The 18,586-nt window shown below is 49.6% G+C and overlaps 2 protein-coding genes and 1 long non-coding RNA gene across 8 annotated transcripts; 1 reads left to right on the top strand and 2 right to left on the bottom strand.

Moving 5' to 3' along the window:
• Nucleotides 1-37: 37 nt before the first annotated feature.
• beta-Spec (spectrin beta chain) lies at nucleotides 38-12,963 on the top strand. Of its 6 annotated transcripts, none has more exons than XM_015185507.2 (9): nucleotides 38-213; nucleotides 4,113-4,753; nucleotides 5,287-10,873; nucleotides 10,948-11,144; nucleotides 11,225-11,393; nucleotides 11,715-11,765; nucleotides 11,956-12,062; nucleotides 12,137-12,303; nucleotides 12,394-12,963. In XM_015185507.2, exons 2-9 carry the CDS (start codon nucleotides 4,292-4,294, stop codon nucleotides 12,578-12,580), a joined length of 6,927 nt encoding a protein of 2,308 aa, XP_015040993.1. In that variant the 5' UTR covers nucleotides 38-213; nucleotides 4,113-4,291; the 3' UTR covers nucleotides 12,581-12,963. The 6 variants fall into 6 exon arrangements, with proteins under 6 accessions (XP_015040993.1, XP_015040991.1, XP_033238717.1 ...); XM_033382826.1 differs by having other exon boundaries at nucleotides 40-209; XM_015185506.2 differs by lacking the exon at nucleotides 38-213 and adding an exon at nucleotides 575-699.
• LOC117184567 (uncharacterized) lies at nucleotides 12,721-13,706 on the bottom strand. The gene is made up of 2 exons (XR_004469976.1): nucleotides 13,423-13,706; nucleotides 12,721-13,248 (listed from the first exon to the last, which is right to left on the bottom strand). It is a non-coding gene; the product is annotated as an uncharacterized lncRNA (long non-coding RNA).
• A 2,357-nt stretch (nucleotides 13,707-16,063) lies between these two features.
• LOC4815556 (O-acyltransferase like protein) lies at nucleotides 16,064-18,509 on the bottom strand. Its single transcript, XM_001355268.4, has 4 exons — nucleotides 18,145-18,509; nucleotides 17,361-18,084; nucleotides 16,371-17,304; nucleotides 16,064-16,294 (listed from the first exon to the last, which is right to left on the bottom strand). The coding sequence occupies exons 1-4, from the start codon at nucleotides 18,335-18,337 to the stop codon at nucleotides 16,160-16,162; spliced, it is 1,986 nt and encodes a 661-aa protein (XP_001355304.3). The 5' UTR covers nucleotides 18,338-18,509; the 3' UTR covers nucleotides 16,064-16,159.
• Nucleotides 18,510-18,586: the final 77 nt, after the last annotated feature.

The raw sequence follows: 18,586 nt of genomic DNA, 5'->3' as shown, positions 1-18,586 counted from the left end.
GTCAAATATCAATAGCAACACAGTTGTATTGCGCACTTTGGTATTTTTTAGTGCCAATTGCTCAGTGTTTTGAATACATACATTTTCCATTCTGCTCGCAAGTAAAGTTCATCCGCCAGACCGAAATTAAAAATTTTAACGTGTAAAATCTATGATATTTCTTGTGTTTTATGAATCAATTAGGGCAAACGGAACTGAAAAATTATCGAGTAGGTAAGTGAGAGTTGCGAAACGCAGTGAAAATGCCGAAATAACGCTGAAAACGGTCGGTAAAACAGACCAACGCCCTAGTGCTGTGCTTCCTACCTCAGCTCTATCTCTTCTACCTTTTCAGAAGAGAGTGGCAGAAAGTAGAAGCAGCAGAGTATAAAAAAAAGTATCTCAGATATTGAAATGTGGGCCAGATCAGAGTGGACTAAACTAACCAATTACTAATGCGGACATAAATGTGCTCTACCATACAAGCTCTGTGCATATAATATATAGTGGTTAGACCGTGCGCATACATACATAATAAAAACATCATCGATTAAAATTGCCTGCTCTACCGCCACCGCGCCGCTGGTGCTGTAGCTGCCTCTGCTGCCGTTGATGACATCATTCGGCATTTGGTTTTTGGGTAGAGCGAGCGCGTACAAGTCCCACAGTGGTGTGGTGTGGTTCGCTTGTCTCATTACTGCCCTCCTAATCGAATTGGACGTGAGTGTGTGTCGAGTGGCGGACGGATTCGTTTTATTTTTATGTTTTTTCCCCCATCCTCGAGTTTCTCAATGGACAAATGTATAAGAAGTTTGTTCAAAAACGGTAAATTAATGCAGTGACTGAAACTGGAACTCGAATCAAAACAAAACTAAGAAACAGTGAGAAAGTGATCGGCAATCGCCGAAAGAGCATAAAGAACACCCGGGAGCATACACAAAGTAAAATAATAAGCAGAACCAGAAACATAAGAAGAAGAGCCTTAAGTAACATTTGCGTCAGTTGGTGATAAAATAAAATATCAGGCAATCGCCTAATCGGAGATACACTCACTCAGTCATACATGTGTACATATGTATGTATGTGTGTATATATGAATACACACACATGTGTATGTTTATGATTCGTACAGAAATACAACTCTAGGAACACTCTTTCCTTCCTCATAGATACGCTTGCACTTTGAAATACAGTTACGTGCACACAATCAGGCACTCACACACATGCACAGCCATACGCCTCATGTAAAAATAAGAACTCCTTCGTCTCCGTCGCCGTCGCCGCTGCCTTTCCCTTTCCCCTGCAAGAGGTCACGAGTTGAAGTTGCTTTTTGTAAGAAAGAGAGAAAACCACTGGCAATAATGGGTGAAAACAGTGTGGCGGTGGCTGCACTTGCTCTTTGCTAAGATAGTTCGTGTGAGTGTGTGCGAGTGTGATGTTCTGGCCCACCTTGTTTATGACAAATCAGCGGCTATCACTCTCTTGTACAGTTGTAAACACACGAACATACACAGAAGGCTGTGGCACGTACATGGGAATTCATGGCCCCCAGGTGCCCATGCCGTATAAAGAGGGGAGCCCAGCAACTGGAAAACCAAATAATGTAACTTGTTCAAAAAATGCAAAGGAACAACAAATATTGTGATACTGTGATCCCCAACCCCACCCCAATAAACTGGTTTCTCCATAGAAGCAACTGAAACCGAAACAAAAACAGAAAAAACACACAACTTTGACTTTGGTGGTGGTTTGCATTGGGCCTGAATTGAGCTGAACTCTTGGCCTGCTTAATTGAACTCGGGAGTTGCACAACCACTCCACAACTCCTCCACGCCCCGCACGCACTCTCTCCCTATGACGGCTCTCGAGAGGCAGACAGCTCTCTCTCTCTCTCTCGCGCCAGCCTTCACAAAAATGATGAGTGAGTGAGTGATGAACTCATAATAAGATCACTTATAAATTGTGCGCCAGGCAATCATAATTAAACATCGCAAGATGAATAGATAGACGGAGACAGCAATATTGATAGAGAGAGAGAGAGAAAGAGAGTGACAAAATAAGAGAGAGTGCATTTTGAGTTGAGGAAACCAACCCTGGCTGAGCTACTACTCCCACCCCCACCCGCTGGCACTGGTGCACCACCTTCAGATATACAACAAATACAATATGAATACTCTCCCGTTTCGACTCTCTCTATCTTTCTCTTCCATTGTGCGTGAGAGGGCTCGCTCGCTCTTTCTTTCGTTAGCTCATTCGCTGTTGTTTTTGCGTTGCGGCAAGATTTAAGCTTCGTTTTATTAAAAATATTACGTAATAGATAGAAGCCACTTTTGCGTGTGTGAGTATGGAAATGAAACATTCATGCATATGTACGTGGCTCTCGGTGCTTGTGTTAGTGTGCTGATTTTCTATTGTTTGTTTTAACAAGTTTTTCTCTTTCTGTTGCTGTTTTTGTTGTTGTTGTTGTTGGTGTCGCAAAATTAGTACAAATGAAATCAGCAGTAACTACGGTGGCGACTGTGGCAGAGCTTTGACTGAAGCTCTCATAATTGTGGAGAGGCCAGAGTAGGGCAGAGCGTGAAAACCAAAAGCCGGAGTAGAGCCTAAGCCAGACCAGAGCAGAGACCCACTGCCAAAGCAGTTCCAAAGCAGTTTCAAAGCAGTGCCAGAGCAGATATACAGTTGTGTATGTATTGTGTTGCTGGAGGAATGACCCCCATCTAGCACCTGTACTGTGCTGTGCTGTAAATGTAAATGCGACTAAAGGTCAAAGGACATTATCATAGGCACCAACCCACATACGTGAACAAACAAATAAGCACACACATATGTATGTACATAGTAACCGGTTGTATATACATACATATCTATTTACCGTAATTTTGCATCATTCTCGCTTGACCTAGGTCCGCGTCGAAATCGAAATCAAAATCGAAATGAAAACTGCAGTCGGCTCAAACTGAAATGTGAAAGCAGGAGAAAGTGCCAAGTAAAAATGTACTGTAGTAGACCGAGAGGCAGTTAAACATATGAACATACTATGTATTTTCATTGCATCCAAAGTTCGAGCCCAACATTCGAGCATAACCCATTTCGTTTAGTTAGCAGGTCTCTGGCACAAGTGCGAAAATACTGCCGCTGCTGTGGTGGAGGATAGTGCGAATGAATGATGGCCGACAGCGTGTACGGTTAATCACTTGGAGAGTTGAAGCCCAGCTTTTTTGTGGCATGGGGATTTTTGGGAGCACATACTTCTTTCGTGCAACTGATTTCTCGTGTAGAGATGGGTCAGTGTGTAGCGGCTCTCGGTTTTCAGTGTGAATGGGCCATCATTTATGTTTTCTCCACATAGTGCGAAATGGCTCTGAAATGCACATTTTGAGCCATATACATATGCATGTACTCCGGGTATTCAGTATGAATAGGTCACAATGTCTGCAGTCCTGTGCTGTGTAGAGATATGTATGTATATAGAAGTTCGCTTGGTTAGCCGTAGCGTAACATAATAGGTAGCCCCCCGCTCATTCGTGTTTTGTAGAGATGAAATCGGGAATGTGTGAACGCTTTTTGGTGGGAATGGTATCTATTCTACAGTAGAGCGTTGTGTACAGATGGAAACAGCGGACAGTGTGAACGCTTTTGGGAAGGGGAAAGCAGTGCACAATCATGGATGTACTATATTCTGTACTCAATCTGGGTTTTGTTTTCGATAGTTCTTTTTGTGAATTGAATTTCCTGCAATTTCATCAAATGTTGCTCCAGGAGGGGATACGGCTGGTGTGGGGATGGGCATGGGGATGGGGATGGGCATGGGCATGGGTTGTGCCGCCCGTTGAACAAAAAGAGAGAGAGCCTCACACTCGCACTCTGCTTGTCTTTTGGGGAGGGGGATGCCAGCGTGTGATGTAATCGCGTTAACTACGAGTATTTCTGAGTGTGTCCGAGTGATAGAGAGAGTGAGAGAGATAGAGGTACAGTTGCGATCGGACTTGTTGGTTGACCCAGACGACCCTGCGCATGACGTCACCTCAATGAATCATCCATACACAAATTGTCCAACCGATTTTTCCACAGTTTTCCCAATGCTTACCATACCTTACCTTACCTTTCCTTTTGTTTCGTTTCCTTTGCAGTGATTCTCCTCTGAAGGCAACAAATTCGGTTCTGGACTAGGATAAAAAACGAGCGACTTGACACCGACAAAGGAAGGAGGAAGGAGCAGAGCAGAGCAGAGCAGAACACAACTTTAACGAAACAGTGAGAGACACAGAACCAAAAGTGTGGAAACTGTAGAAGTTTCAAATAAGCAAATATGACGACGGACATCTCAATTGTTCGATGGGACCCCAGTCAGGGGCCTGGCAACGAATATATCGACGAATACGAATACGATGGCGGCAACAGCAGCTCCCGACTGTTCGAACGGAGCCGCATCAAGGCCCTCGCTGAGGAGCGGGAGAGCGTACAGAAGAAGACCTTCACCAAGTGGGTCAATTCGCATCTGTGCCGTGTGAACTGCCGCATCGCCGACCTCTATGTGGACATGCGGGATGGCAAGCATCTGATTAAGCTGCTCGAGGTCCTGTCCGGCGAGCGTCTGCCCAAGCCCACCAAGGGCAAGATGAGGATCCATTGTCTGGAGAATGTGGACAAGGCCCTACAGTTTCTGAGGGAACAGCGTGTGCACCTCGAGAACATTGGCTCCCACGACATTGTCGACGGGAATGCATCCCTCAATCTGGGCCTCATCTGGACCATTATCTTGCGCTTCCAAGTGAGTCCTTCTAGCCTTTCCTCTACAAATGTAGTACTAATATTAAGATCAGTAACGCCCATGCATTTCAATGGTTGTGTGCAGCGCCACCACCGTCCTTCCTCCACCACGATAACAAAATAATTATATTCTCTTCTATATTCAAATTCACATTTAAGGGACATACAAAATAACACTTATTTTCATGTTGGCGACGAGCTTCGCCAAAAAGTGTCCTAGTATTCTAGAAATGTCAGAATGAGACAGCCCAGACAACGTGAGATTACGTGTCCACGCCTGCATTCAAATCTGAGTCGTCCGCTGCCGCTCTTCAACAAAATTTGAAGAGAGCCTGGAGCCACTTTCAAAAGCCAAGCCGCTAAAGTCATGTATCATTGAAATGTGTGGGCGTTACTCATCTTCCTATTGTATTTATATTGTTTTTGCTTCTACCTTCCTTCAACCCGTTCGGACGCTCTGCTGTCACTGACACACTTTTCCCGCACTGCATCGAATATGTAACTGTTACCGTCCCTCCCTTCCGCACAAAACAGATTCAAGATATCACCATCGAGGAGGTGGACAACAAGGAGACCAAATCGGCCAAGGACGCCCTGCTGCTGTGGTGTCAGATGAAGACCGCCGGATACCAGAACGTGAATGTGAGGAACTTCACAACGTCGTGGCGCGACGGTCTCGCGTTCAATGCCATCATCCACAAACACCGTCCAGATCTGGTGCAGTTCGAGAAGCTGTCAAAGACGAATGCCATACACAACCTGAACAACGCGTTCGATGTGGCCGAAGACAAGCTGGGCCTGGCCAAGCTGCTCGACGCCGAGGACGTGTTCGTGGAGCATCCCGACGAGAAATCGATCATCACGTACGTGGTCACGTACTACCACTACTTCAGCAAGCTGAAGCAGGAGACGGTGCAGGGCAAGCGCATCGGCAAGGTGGTGGGCATCGCCATGGAGAACGACAAGATGATCAACGACTATGAGCACTTTACCAGCGACCTGCTCAAGTGGATCGAGACGACCATCACGTCGCTGGGCGAGCGCGAGTTCGAGAACTCCCTTGTGGGGGTGCAGGGCCAGTTGGCGCAGTTCTCCAACTACCGCACCATCGAGAAGCCGCCCAAGTTCGTGGAGAAGGGCAACCTGGAAGTGCTGCTCTTCACTTTGCAGTCGAAGATGCGCGCCAACAACCAGAAGCCCTACACCCCGAAGGAGGGCAAGATGATATCGGACATCAACAAGGCCTGGGAGCGGCTCGAGAAGGCCGAACATGAGCGGGAGCTGGCCCTGCGCGAGGAGCTGATCCGGCAGGAGAAGCTCGAGCAGCTGGCCGCCCGCTTCGACCGCAAGGCCTCCATGAGGGAGACGTGGCTGTCGGAGAACCAGCGCCTGGTCAGCCAGGACAACTTTGGCTTCGATCTGGCAGCCGTCGAGGCGGCGGCCAAGAAGCACGAGGCCATCGAAACGGACATCTTTGCGTACGAGGAGCGCGTCCAGGCCGTGGTGGCCGTCTGCGATGAGCTCGAGTCGGAGCGTTATCATGACGTGAAGCGCATTCTCCTGCGCAAGGACAACGTTATGCGGCTCTGGACGTATTTGCTGGAGCTGTTGCGCGCACGCCGCATGCGCCTGGAGATCTCGTTGCAGCTGCAGCAGAACTTCCAGGAGATGCTCTACATCCTGGACAACATGGAGGAGATCAAGCAGCTTCTGATGACCGACGACTATGGCAAGCATCTGATGGGCGTTGAGGATCTGCTGCAGAAGCATTCGTTGGTCGAGGCTGACATCAATATACTGGGGGAGCGGGTCAAGGTTGTCGTTCAGAACTCGCAGAAGTTCCTCAGCGACGACCCGGAGTCGTACAAGCCCTGCGACCCCGAGATCATCGTCAGCCGCGTTCAGCAGCTGGAGGATGCCTACGCGGAGCTGGTGCGCCTGGCCGTCGAGCGCCGCAGCCGGCTGGAGGAGAGCCGCAAGCTCTGGCAGTTCTACTGGGACACCGCCGACGAAGAGAACTGGATCAAGGAGAAGGAGCAGATCGTCTCCACCGACGAGATCGGGCACGATCTGACCACCGTCAATCTGTTGCTGAGCAAGCACAAGGCCCTCGAGTCGGAGATCACCTCGCACGACCCCCAGCTGCAGAACGTGGCCAAGGTCGGTGCGGAGCTGATCACCGAGGGCCACTTTGGGGCCGATCGCATCAAGGACCGCCTCAAGGAGATACTCTCCAAGTGGGATCACCTGCTCGACCTCACCAAGTACCGCCGCCAGCGACTGGAGAATGCCGTCGAGTACTTCCAGCTGTTCGCCGATGCGGACGATGTCGACAACTGGATGCTGGACACGCTGAGGATCGTGTCCAGCGAGGATGTGGGCCGCGACGAGGCCAACGTGCAGTCGCTGCTGAAGAAGCACAAGGACGTCGCCGACGAGCTGAAGAACTACGCGGAGGTGATCGATGCCCTGCACAAGCAGGCCGACAGCCTCAAGCTGAACGAGGCGGAGAAGGCGAACGTGGACAAGCGGCTCGAGGCGATCGACAGCCGCTACAAGGAGCTCACGGAGCTGGCGAAGCTGCGCAAGCAGCGTCTCCTCGACGCCCTCAGCCTGTACAAGCTGATGTCGGAGGCCGATGGGGTGGAGCAGTGGATCAAGGAAAAGACCAAGATGCTCGACACCATGGTGCCCGGCAAGGACATCGAGGATGTGGAGATCATGAAACACCGCTTCGAGGGCTTCGACAAGGAAATGAACGCCAATGCCTCCAGAGTGGCAGTGGTCAATCAGTTGGCCCGCCAGCTGCTCCACGTGGAGCACCCGAACTCGGACGAGATCCTCGAGCGGCAAAACCACCTCAACCAGGAGTGGTCGACGCTGCGCGAGAAAGCCGAGGCGAAGATGGACGACCTCAAGTCCGCCCACGGTGTACAGACCTTCTACATCGAGTGCCGCGAGACGATCTCGTGGATCGAGGACAAGAAGCGCATCCTCACCGAAACGGACAGCCTGGAGATGGACCTGACCGGCGTGATGACACTGCAGCGACGGCTCAGCGGCATGGACCGCGACCTGGCCGCCATCCAGGCCAAGCTGTCGAGCCTGGAGCGCGAGGCCAGCAGCATCGAGGACGAGCACCCCGAGGAGGCGCAGATCATCCGCGAGAGGATAGCCCAGATCGAGCTGATCTGGGAGCAGCTGACACAGATGCTGAAGGAGCGCGACTCGAAGCTGGAGGAGGCCGGCGATCTACATCGCTTCCTGCGGGATCTCGATCACTTCCAGACGTGGCTGACCAAGACCCAGACGGACGTGGCCTCCGAGGACACGCCCACGTCGTTGCCCGAGGCCGAAAAACTGTTGAATCAGCACCAGTCAATCCGCGAGGAGATCGACAACTACACGGAGGACTACAAGAACATGATGGAGTACGGAGAGCGGCTGACCTCCGAGGGCAGCACCTCCGACGATCCGCAATACATGTTCCTACGGGAGCGTTTGAACGCCCTCAAGGACGGCTGGGAGGAGCTGCATCAGATGTGGGAGAACCGGCAGGTGCTGCTCTCGCAAAGCCTCGACCAGCAGCTCTTCAATCGCGATGCCCGCCAGACGGAGGTGCTGCTCAGCCAGCAGGAGCACTTCCTCAGCAAGGACGACACGCCCGTCAACCTGGAGCAGGCGGAGAACCAGCTGAAGCGGCACGAGGCCTTCCTCACCACCATGGAGGCGAACGACGACAAGATCAACACGCTGCTGCAGGTGGCCGACACCCTCGTGGAGAAGGAGCACTTCGATGCGGACAAGATTGGCAAGCGGGCAGAGAACATTACCGGGCGGCGGGACGATAACCGACAGCGGGCCCTCGATCAGCACGAGAAGCTGAAGAATCAGGTGAAGCTTCACGAGTTCCTGCAGGATCTCGAGGAGCTGGCTGAGTGGGTGCAGGAGAAGTACGCGACGTCGCAGGACGAGACTTACAGGAGCGCAAAGACAATCCACTCCAAGTGGACGCGCCACCAGGCGTTTGAGGCGGAAATCGCCGCCAACAAGGAGCGTCTGTTCGAGGCCGAGAAGTCCGCCCAGGAACTGTCCAGCGAGAAGCCCGAGTTCAAGGACGTGATCGAACCGAAGCTGAAGGAACTGGCCAAGCAATTTGACGATCTCGAGGTGCACACCAAGGAGAAGGGCGCCATGCTGTTTGACGCGAACCGCGAGGTGCTCGTCCAGCAGACCTGCGACGACATCGACTCGTACATCACCGACCTGGAGAAGCAAATTGTCAGCGGCGACACGGCCAACGACCTCACATCCGTCAACATCCTCATGCAGAAGCAGCAGGTCATCCAGACCCAGATGGCGGTCAAGGCCCGCCAGGTGGAGGAGATCGACAAGCAAACGGAGTACCTGCAGAAGACCGTGCCCGAGGAGCAGATCGAGCCGATTGTCGTGAAGAAGACCGCGGTGCTAGAGCGCTTCGAGAAGATCAAGGCACCGCTGATGGAGCGCCAGAAGCAGCTGGAGAAGAAGAAGGAGGCCTTCCAGTTCTGTCGCGACGTCGAAGACGAGAAGCTCTGGATCGACGAGAAGCTGCCGGTGGCCAATTCCAACGACTACGGCAACTCGCTGTTCAATGTCCATGTCCTGAAGAAGAAGAACCAGTCGCTGGCCACGGAGATCGACAACCACGAGCCGCGTATCAACGCGATCTGCAACAATGGGCGGAAACTGATCGACGAGGGGCATGAGGACGCCAAGAAGTTCGAGGCCTTGATCAGCGACCTCACCCAGAAGTGGCAGGAGCTGAAGGACGCCATCGAGAACCGCAAGAAGCATCTGCTGGAGTCGGAGAAGGTGCAGCAGTACTTCTTCGACGCGCAGGAGGCCGAGTCGTGGATGAGTGAGCAGGAGCTGTACATGATGGTCGAGGATCGCGGCAAGGACGAGATTAGCGCCCAGAACCTGATGAAGAAGCACGAGAACCTGGAGCAGTCCGTCGAGGACTACGCCAACACCATCCGGCAGTTGGGCGAGGTGGCCCGCCAGTTCAGCGGCGACGACATCTCCAGCGGCGACGCAGTCGCCGTCAAGCAATCGCAGCTGGATAAGCTCTACGCCGGACTGAAGGACCTGGCCGGCGAGCGACGTGCCCGCCTCAACGAAGCCCTGCAGCTGTTTATGCTCAGCCGGGAGGTCGATGACCTGGAGCAGTGGATCACCGACCGCGAGGTGGTGGCCGGCTCCCAGGAGCTGGGCCAGGACTTCGACCATGTCACCCTGCTGTCGGAGCGCTTCAATGAGTTTGCCCGCGACACGGAGGCCGTCGGTGGGGAGAGGGTGGCCAAGGTAAATGGCATCGCAGACAACCTCATCCAGGCAGGCCATTCGGACTCGGCTACCATCGCCGAGTGGAAGGACAACCTAAATGAGTCGTGGCAGGATCTGCTGGAGCTGATCGAGACCCGCACCCAGATGCTGGCCGCCTCGCGGGAACTGCACAAATTCTTCCACGACTGCAAGGATGTGCTGGGCCGCATCCTCGAGAAGCAACACGGCGTCTCCGATGAGCTGGGACGCGACGCCGGCTCGGTGTCGACGCTACAGCGCAAGCACTACAACTTCCTGCAGGACCTGACCACACTCTACTCGCAGGTGCAGCAGATCCAGGAGGAGTCCGCCAAGCTGCAGGACGCATATGCCGGCGACAAGGCCAAGGAGATCACCAACCGGGAGCAGGAGGTGCTCAACGCCTGGGACAACCTGCAGGCCATGTGCGACGCGCGCAAACAGAAGCTGGCCGACACCGGCGATCTCTTCCGCTTCTTCAATATGGTGCGCATCCTCATGATCTGGATGGAGGATCTCGTCCGCCAGATGAACACATCCGAGAAGCCGCGCGACGTCTCCGGCGTCGAGCTGCTGATGAACAACCATCAAAGCTTGAAGGCCGAGATCGACACACGCGAGGACAACTTCGCTGCCTGCATATCGCTGGGCAAGGAGCTGCTCACCCGCAATCACTACGCCTCCGCGGACATCAAGGATCGCCTACACCAGCTGAGCAACAGCCGGAACGCCCTCCTCCGCCGCTGGGAGGAGCGCTGGGAGAATCTCCAGTTGAGTAAGTAAACCCTTGTCCTTAATTTGCTTTGCCTCTACTAATCTACTACTCTACTAATCTGTGTGATTTTCCAGTACTGGAGGTGTACCAGTTCGCCAGAGATGCTGCCGTGGCCGAGGCTTGGCTCATTGCCCAGGAGCCGTACCTGCTCTCCTCAGAGCTCGGCCACACAATCGACGAGGTGGAGAACCTGATCAAGAAGCACGAGGCATTCGAGAAATCGGCCGCCGCCCAAGAAGAGCGCTTCAGTGCACTTGAGCGGTTGACAACGGTGAGTGGTTAAGGCCCCGTTAAAGCCCGTGCCTGAATCAATCTAACCCAATCTAATCAAATCATTATGTGTATCCACAGTTTGAGCTTAAGGAAATGAAGAGGCGCCAGGAGTTGGCCGAGGAGGCTGAACGACAGAAGATCAAGGAGGAGCAGGAGGCTAAGGCCGCCTCTGAGGCAGCGGAGCAGGCCAAACGAGAGGCTGAGAGGCGGGATGATGTCGATGTTGGCATTTCTCACGATGATGCAGGTATGAAAACGTTTTACCCTTCTCCTTTTTTACTACTATTCCCCATGTATCCCATGTATCCCATGTATCCCATGCATCCCATGCATCCCATAAATCCCCGTCTCGATCCGCATCCAATAATCTGAGAATAAAAAATATAACAAAATGCCTACCCTATCATACATAGATTGAAATCAAGATCAAGATCAAGATTGTTCGATAACCAAAGACAATTTATATCTAAACGTTCTATATCATTCACTCATGCTTACTAAACATTAAAAATATGCATTAAATATCGCTACGGATTAACACAACCAACTAACAAAAACCCAAATGAAGCCGCCAAAGATACGGCCGTCGAAATCGAGCGCGCTGTCGAGATACAAACAGGTACAAAAACATTATCTCAAGAGCCATAGCATGCGTATTATTATGCGTATATTTTCCGAGTAGCTTGAATATTGAATCTTTTGACTCCATTCTCATTGCGTATGCATACTCGTATGTTTGTGTGTTCAACCTTTACCAATAATTGCGCTCAACTTTGACTAACTGAAGGCTTTTATTCTCTGCTCCCCAGAACGAGGCGCCACACCAGCTGCTGGCGAGGGCCAGGAGGGCTATGTGACACGAAAGCATGAGTGGGAGTCGACCACCAAGAAGGCCTCCAACCGATCCTGGGACAAGGTGAGTGATATCAACTCTTGCCATTCCCCCTTGCAGTGCGTTTACAATTTACAATCTTAAAATTGCGTCTCAAGGTTTACATGGCTGCCCGGAGCGGACGAATTTCGTTCTTCAAGGATCAGAAGGGTTGCAAGAGTAACCCCGAATTGACCTTCCGCGGCGAGCCTAGCTATGATCTGCAGGGAGCTGCCGTCGAAATTGCCAGTGATTACACCAAGAAGAAGCATGTACTGCGTGTCAAGTAAGTAGCCATTACCGAATCGATCCACCCACTGATCGTACGATGCTGATTCCTTGGCTTTCCCCTTCTCTCTCTCCCTCTCGACTGCAGGCTCGCCAGCGGAGCTGAGTTCTTACTGCAGGCCCACGACGATAGCGAGATGTCCCAGTGGGTGACCTCCCTGAAAGCCCAGAGCGATTCGGCAGCTGTGGCGGCCAGCAGATCCCAGACTCTGCCAGCCACCTCTCAAAAGGACGAACCAAAGCGCAGATCGTTTTTTACTTTAAAGAAAAAGTAAATCCAAGCATAGGAAAGAGCAGCTAATTAAAACAAAACAAAAAACGGAAAATAACACAAACAAAAAGAATGATAAAGAAAAAGAAAAGAAAGAAACAAATATATATATTTTTTTTCATATATTTAAACTTATTTCGTAAAGAGACAAACAAAAACTTGCAAGAGACGAACGAGCAAACGTAAACCATTATTATGCTTATCAAATTTGCACGATAAATACTGCTATTATGATTAAACGTATGTATCTTATTTATTTAAACAAATACAAAGTAATATAAAGATAAAAAAAACGACAAAAAACAAAACAAAAAACCATTTGAGGAAACCAACTCGTGTATGCATTTCAATGTATTCGATAAATAAACGAAATATTCCTTTAAAGTACACCAATTGCCATGGCATTTATGCATTTGTTTCTGCCGTTTGCAGTATTTGAGTACCTTATGTACCTTATGTTCTCTTAAATGTGTGCATCCTGGTATTAGAGACGTTCGAAATATGAGGCTTTGTTTTCTGATCCACCGGTTCGCCACAAATGCAAATCGCAATCATTTATTTATTTTATTCGGAAACCCCATATGGGCCACATGGGAAAACTAATCGCATAACTAAAATAATTAGTTTTTAAGCATATTCCTAGGCGTACCGGGGGCCTCGCCAGGAGCGCCACTGGAAGAGGGAGAGAAGTGGATCGCATTTTGGCATTCTGGTACAAACATTTTCTCGTTCTATATGATTCTGTTGCTGTTGTTCTTATAGTCTCTAAGAACCAGGCGAAAACAAGCCGGCCGGACAGTCTTGCCTATATCGGCTCGTCTGTTGATGCATAACAAAACTATATACATATACATTATGGGGTTGGAAACGCTTCCATCTGGAATCCACACGAATTTAATATACCCCTATACTCCTTGATTACCCGGTATTACAAATACAGTCTTTGACTTGTGGACTTTCATGGAGTGCAACTGCAACAGTTGGGATCCGACTAGATTCGGCGTGACTGTTTTCATTTTCATTAAGGTGAGTCTTTGAGTCTTTGTGAAATTTGTAGATTAGTGTGCAACAACCTGCAACGTTGAAAAACAAAGTATGTACATATATACCTTAATAAGTGCGCCCTGTGTCAAATCGCTTTTGTAGACCAATAAAAAAAATGTTCTAAAAATAATTCCTGCAAAGGTGTAAAATTAGTACGCTCCACTGTCTTTGCATATGATCACTAACCATGCAGTACATAAGTATATGTACATGTGTGTATAGATTTGTCAGCTCATACAACGATTATGTTCCAAACGAATTTGCTGGATTGGATCTATACTGGATACTGGATATATATATATATACTGTATGGTTAGTGATCTTATGTCTTCGGCTCTGGCGTTTGTTATGAGTGTGTGAGTACTAATAAGAAGCCCTGCAGTCCCAGAAGTGAGCGATGACGTTAGCGCCGGCCAAACCGAACTCGTTTTATACCCGATACTTAAAAAGAGTATAGGGGTATATTGGATTTGTGCGTAGACTGGACGTGTGTAACGTCCAGAAGGAATCGTTTCCGACCCCATAAAGTATACATATATGTACATATATTCTTGATCAGCATCAATAGCCGAGTCGATTGAGCCCTGTCTGTCTGTCCGTCCGTCTGTCCGTCCATATCAGCGCCTAGTGCTCAAAGATTATAATAGCTAGAGCAACGATATTTTATATCCAGACTTCTGTGATGTCACCGTTACAAGAGTATTTCAAAACTTTGCCCCACCCCCTTCCGCCCCCACAAAAGACGAAAATCTGTTGCATCCACAATATTGCCGATTCGAGAAACCTAACAACGCACAATCATAGAGAATGACCATATCTATTCGGTTGCTGAATCTGGATCAGTTCGGATCATTTTTATAGCCAAAAGGAACAAATCAATTTGCACTGGCTACGCAGCGCCCGACGACACGTTCAGACTGATTTTTTGTCTTTCTCGCACGCACTCTTTGTCGTTCAGTGTTAGCGACGTCTGCCGGAGGAGAGCCATACTGACTAAGTATCGGGTATAAATGTAGAGCGGCAGACGCCGCTAATATTAAACGACACGACAAAGAGTGCGTGCGAGAGAGACAGAAAATCAGTCTGAGCGTGACGTAACGCGCTGCGTAGCCACTGCAAATTGATTTGTTTCCTTTCGCTATAAAAATGATCTGATCTGATCCAGATTCAGCAATCTGATAGATATGGTCGCTATCTATGATTCTGCGTTTTTAGTTTTCTCGAATCTGCAATATTGTGGATGCAACAGATTTTCGTCCTTTGTGGTGGCGGAAGGGGGTGTGGCGAAATTTTGAGATATACGTTTTATAGTGAGATCTAACAGAAGTGCGGATACCAAATTTGCTTACTCTAGCTTTAATAGTCTCTGAGATTTGTGAATATCCCCAGATTTGCATCCTTTGCGGGGGCGGAAGGGGGTGTGGCGAAATTTTGAAACAAACTCGTCTCGGTCCGATATATTAGGAGTGTGGATACCAAATTTGGTTGCTCTAGCTTTTATAGTCTCTGAGATCTAGGCGCTAATGTTTTACTCTAAGCAAAGCCGCCTATGCTACGTGTGTGTTAGAGAGAGACAGGGCGAGAAAAAATGAAATTGTTTTCTTGATGCTGGCTATAATAGTAATACGATCCAATTCAGATTCTGCAGTCTAAAAGATATGGTCATTCTCTACAGACGGACAGACGGACGGACGGACAGACGGACAGACAGACATGGCTCAATCGACTCGGCTATTGATGCTGATCAAGAATATATATACTTTATGGGGTCGGAAACGATTCCTTCTGGACGTTACACACATCCACTTTTACCACAAATCTAATATACCCCAATACTCATTTTGAGTATCGGGTATAAAAAAGCCAAAAAAACAGAATCATTGTAAATTTCAGATTATTATTATAGTCAGAGGAAAACAATGAAACTGCAGTGGCTACACAACGACCTCCACGCTCTCCACGCGCCTACACACTCTACCTGGCCTGGTTTAGTGTACGCCCTGTGGCGAAGGGAAGCCATGCTGACAGAGTCCGGGGTATAAATGTAGAGTCGCGGCCCTAGCTGCGGACCTTTTTATAAATTTATTGAATTTGTATAGGATTATTTGAAATTGAATAGACAAACACAGAAAATATTTTTCAAATAATTGGTCAAAGATCGATCAACAATCGGCGGAAAACCAAATAAAGTTTGAGAACAAATATGAGAAGAGAAAGAAAGAAAAAACAACAACAAGTTATTCCGAGGCCCCCGTTTCTAGACGCCGTTGCGAGTGCACCGGCCTGAGACTCTAAATCTGAGACTCATAAAACACATTGCCAAGTCGACCCAAGATTGCTGGAAGTCGGCTGCACCATAATCGACGTATTATATTGCAATATGCAAACATCAATTTGGCTACATATGTATGTTGCCTTAATGTCGAGTGCAACGGTGCTCATATTTTCCGAAGGAAAAAACAGTTAACCATTTGTTTAATTGAAGTACATAGTTAATAAAATGTTTGAGCAACAGCTGGAAAAGCATTTCCAGATCTATTTAAAGACTCTTTTCCTTGGAGAACATGGTGGTCAGCACCAGGCTGGACAGCCTGTTGAATGGGCTCTCAAATATCAGCGTGAGTGCGTTGGCCAGAACGTAGCAAATCACCGAGTGGGCCACAATCAGAAGGAACTGCAATTGATTACAAAGTTATTCAAGTGGAACATTCTCGAGTCTACATACATGCGTATGTGATGTCTGAACTTACAATAACGAAGAAATCGGCCTGTAATCCGCCGCTGAATGAGTAGTAGAAGTTGAGAATGACTATAGGATTCAGCAAGTAGATGGCGTAGGTGAATCGGCCGGCCCGCTGGATGGAACTGGCCTGCAGGAGGACAAGGAGCCAGCGAATGGGTGGATACGATTCGCTCGTATCTGCCTTGTCCCCGATTCTGATCAGATGGCTAGTCCCTGCGGCCAGAAGCAGTCGGAGAAAGATCATGAAAATGGTTATCAGCAGTGGCGAGGATGGATTCGGGCCGACCACCTGGTTCGTTAGATACAGCATAAGGAAGACCAGTCCCAGCTTGGCCCACCGATTAGGCAGTATCTGATCGAAAGGAGTCGGGCTGCCCCGCACATGAGAATACCCATAGGCACCGCCAACAATATAGGCAAGCGTGCGGACAATGGGACTCACGTACAACAATTTGCCCGAGTGGATGAAATCATCAAAATTGCCGCCCACCTTCAAGATCTCCATCACCAGAAGCGTATAGGCAATGTTCCCCGCCAGAATCAGAGCAACCAGAGAGCGTACCACCCTCGGATGCCTGGTGTGAATGAAGAGCATCAGCAGAGCCACCATATGGAGCTGCATATCACAAGCCAGCGACCAGGTCCAGTTCCCACAGAGCTCAATGACGGGAAAAAAGTTTTGGATGAATAGCAACTGGCGGTGCCAATGCCGAGGGCAGAGCTCGTCCATCGAATCGCTTATGTGAAAGACGGACACCTGTTTCTGGTATTCCATGCTGAGGGTTCCTATTAGAAGGACTACGAACTGCATAGGAGCAAGACGCAGGAAGCGGTGCAGCAGCTGCCTGAGGTAGCGCTGCACGTTCCCGCGCAGGCTGTCCCGGGCAATGTTCTGTTGCAGTTTCTCGTCCCGTAGAAAATTCGTCACGGTAAGAAAGCCGCTGCAATGAAGATGTCATCAATGGAATGGAAGAGTGTTGAAATAAGCCATGCGAACCTAATAACAAAGAACACCTCCACCACAAGTGGTATGTAGGTGTGCCTCATGGTCATGTGGACCAGCTTGTTGAGAATCTCCACCGAAGGGTCCACGGAAAAGTACTTGTACCAGATTACATGCACCCCCAAGAGAGTGAAAGCAGCGTAGACCCTCAGCCCATTGATGACGCTGTTCTCCTGGCTGGGATTCACTTCCTGATACAGGCGTTGCCAGTTGGTAGATACATTAAAGCAGGCCACGATGCGGGAACGGTTATCAAGTCCACTGACGGCCAGGACGGTCAGCAGGAGTATTCCTGTTATCACACCCAGGACCAAGTGGAGTGTTCGGCTCTTGTAGAAATCCTGCTTCAGTTGTGGCTTCTTCACGTACTCAAGCTGTGGACGCATATCCCAGCGCTGAAAGCTCTGGCCCGTGATCAGGGCCTGGCGCAGTAGTCGCTCGACTCTGGGGGGGCTGCAACTGCTAGGCAGGCAGAGACCAATGTGGAGCATAGGATCCTCCTTAATAGAAACCGATATTTGCCAAGGAGATCTGGCCCTGATGTAGGCTACTTGGTAATCAAAAGCAAAGGGGGCCAGCTCCACGAGGAGTTTCGGCATTTGCGCGGTCAGGTCCAGAAGCATTGGTTCATTGACAGCACGGCAGGTGGCCCGACTGCCCAACCACAAGCTCGGGCCCATCATAATGTTGGAAAAGCCCTCGCCCGAGGCATCCAGAGCTGAATTAATCAGTAGTAAATTTAACCGCTCAACGACCGATCAGTGCGTCTTTCACTTACCCTTCAACGCCCAGAACTTCTGGCCCTGCAAGGCATCGCTCAGCTGTAGCAGCTGCTTCTCGCACTGGCTCATCGTAGCATTGGAACTCTTTGGAACCGTTTCTACGATGTCCACAAGCAGGGATTTGTTCTCCCAGGGCCAGCCCTTGCCCAGCACGGCGAGGACTTTAATCAGCAACAGAATTATCAGCATAATGAAGAATACAGACAGCTGCAAGAGCACTTCAGCTCTTCACGACAGACTCTGCGCAACTAGTCGAGTTTCTCGGCGATAGCAAAGTCTATGCGACCCAAATAACCCCCAGATATTAGCACTCCGTCAGTGTTTCGATGAACCGTAACGCTCGGCTAGTCCCAGAAACAGCTCGCTAGCTGCAGCTAAGCGCTGATTTTATAGGATTCACTGCTCCACGAGTAAGCTCGATTTTACTATGTTGGAAGC

Source organism: Drosophila pseudoobscura, chromosome X, assembly GCF_009870125.1.
Source record: "Drosophila pseudoobscura strain MV-25-SWS-2005 chromosome X, UCI_Dpse_MV25, whole genome shotgun sequence".
Taxonomy (NCBI): Eukaryota; Metazoa; Arthropoda; class Insecta; order Diptera; family Drosophilidae; genus Drosophila; species Drosophila pseudoobscura.
Note: the sequence above shows the minus strand (reverse complement) of the source record. Positions and strands in the feature narration are given on the sequence as shown.

Bases quoted from the DNA above. Each gene is read 5' to 3' on its own strand.
- beta-Spec (XM_015185507.2), top strand. From the start codon at position 4,292: ATGACGACGGACATCTCAATTGTTCGATGGGACCCCAGTCAGGGGCCT. The intron at 4,754-5,286 runs GTGAGTCCTTCT...CGCACAAAACAG, and splicing joins CCATTATCTTGCGCTTCCAA to ATTCAAGATATCACCATCGA. The intron at 12,304-12,393 runs GTAAGTAGCCAT...TCTCGACTGCAG, and splicing joins AAGCATGTACTGCGTGTCAA to GCTCGCCAGCGGAGCTGAGT.
- LOC4815556 (XM_001355268.4), bottom strand. From the start codon at position 18,337: ATGCTGATAATTCTGTTGCTGATTAAAGTCCTCGCCGTGCTGGGCAAG. The intron at 18,085-18,144 runs GTAAGTGAAAGA...TGATTAATTCAG, and splicing joins GAAGTTCTGGGCGTTGAAGG to CTCTGGATGCCTCGGGCGAG. The intron at 16,295-16,370 runs GTAAGTTCAGAC...AATCAATTGCAG, and splicing joins AGGCCGATTTCTTCGTTATT to TTCCTTCTGATTGTGGCCCA.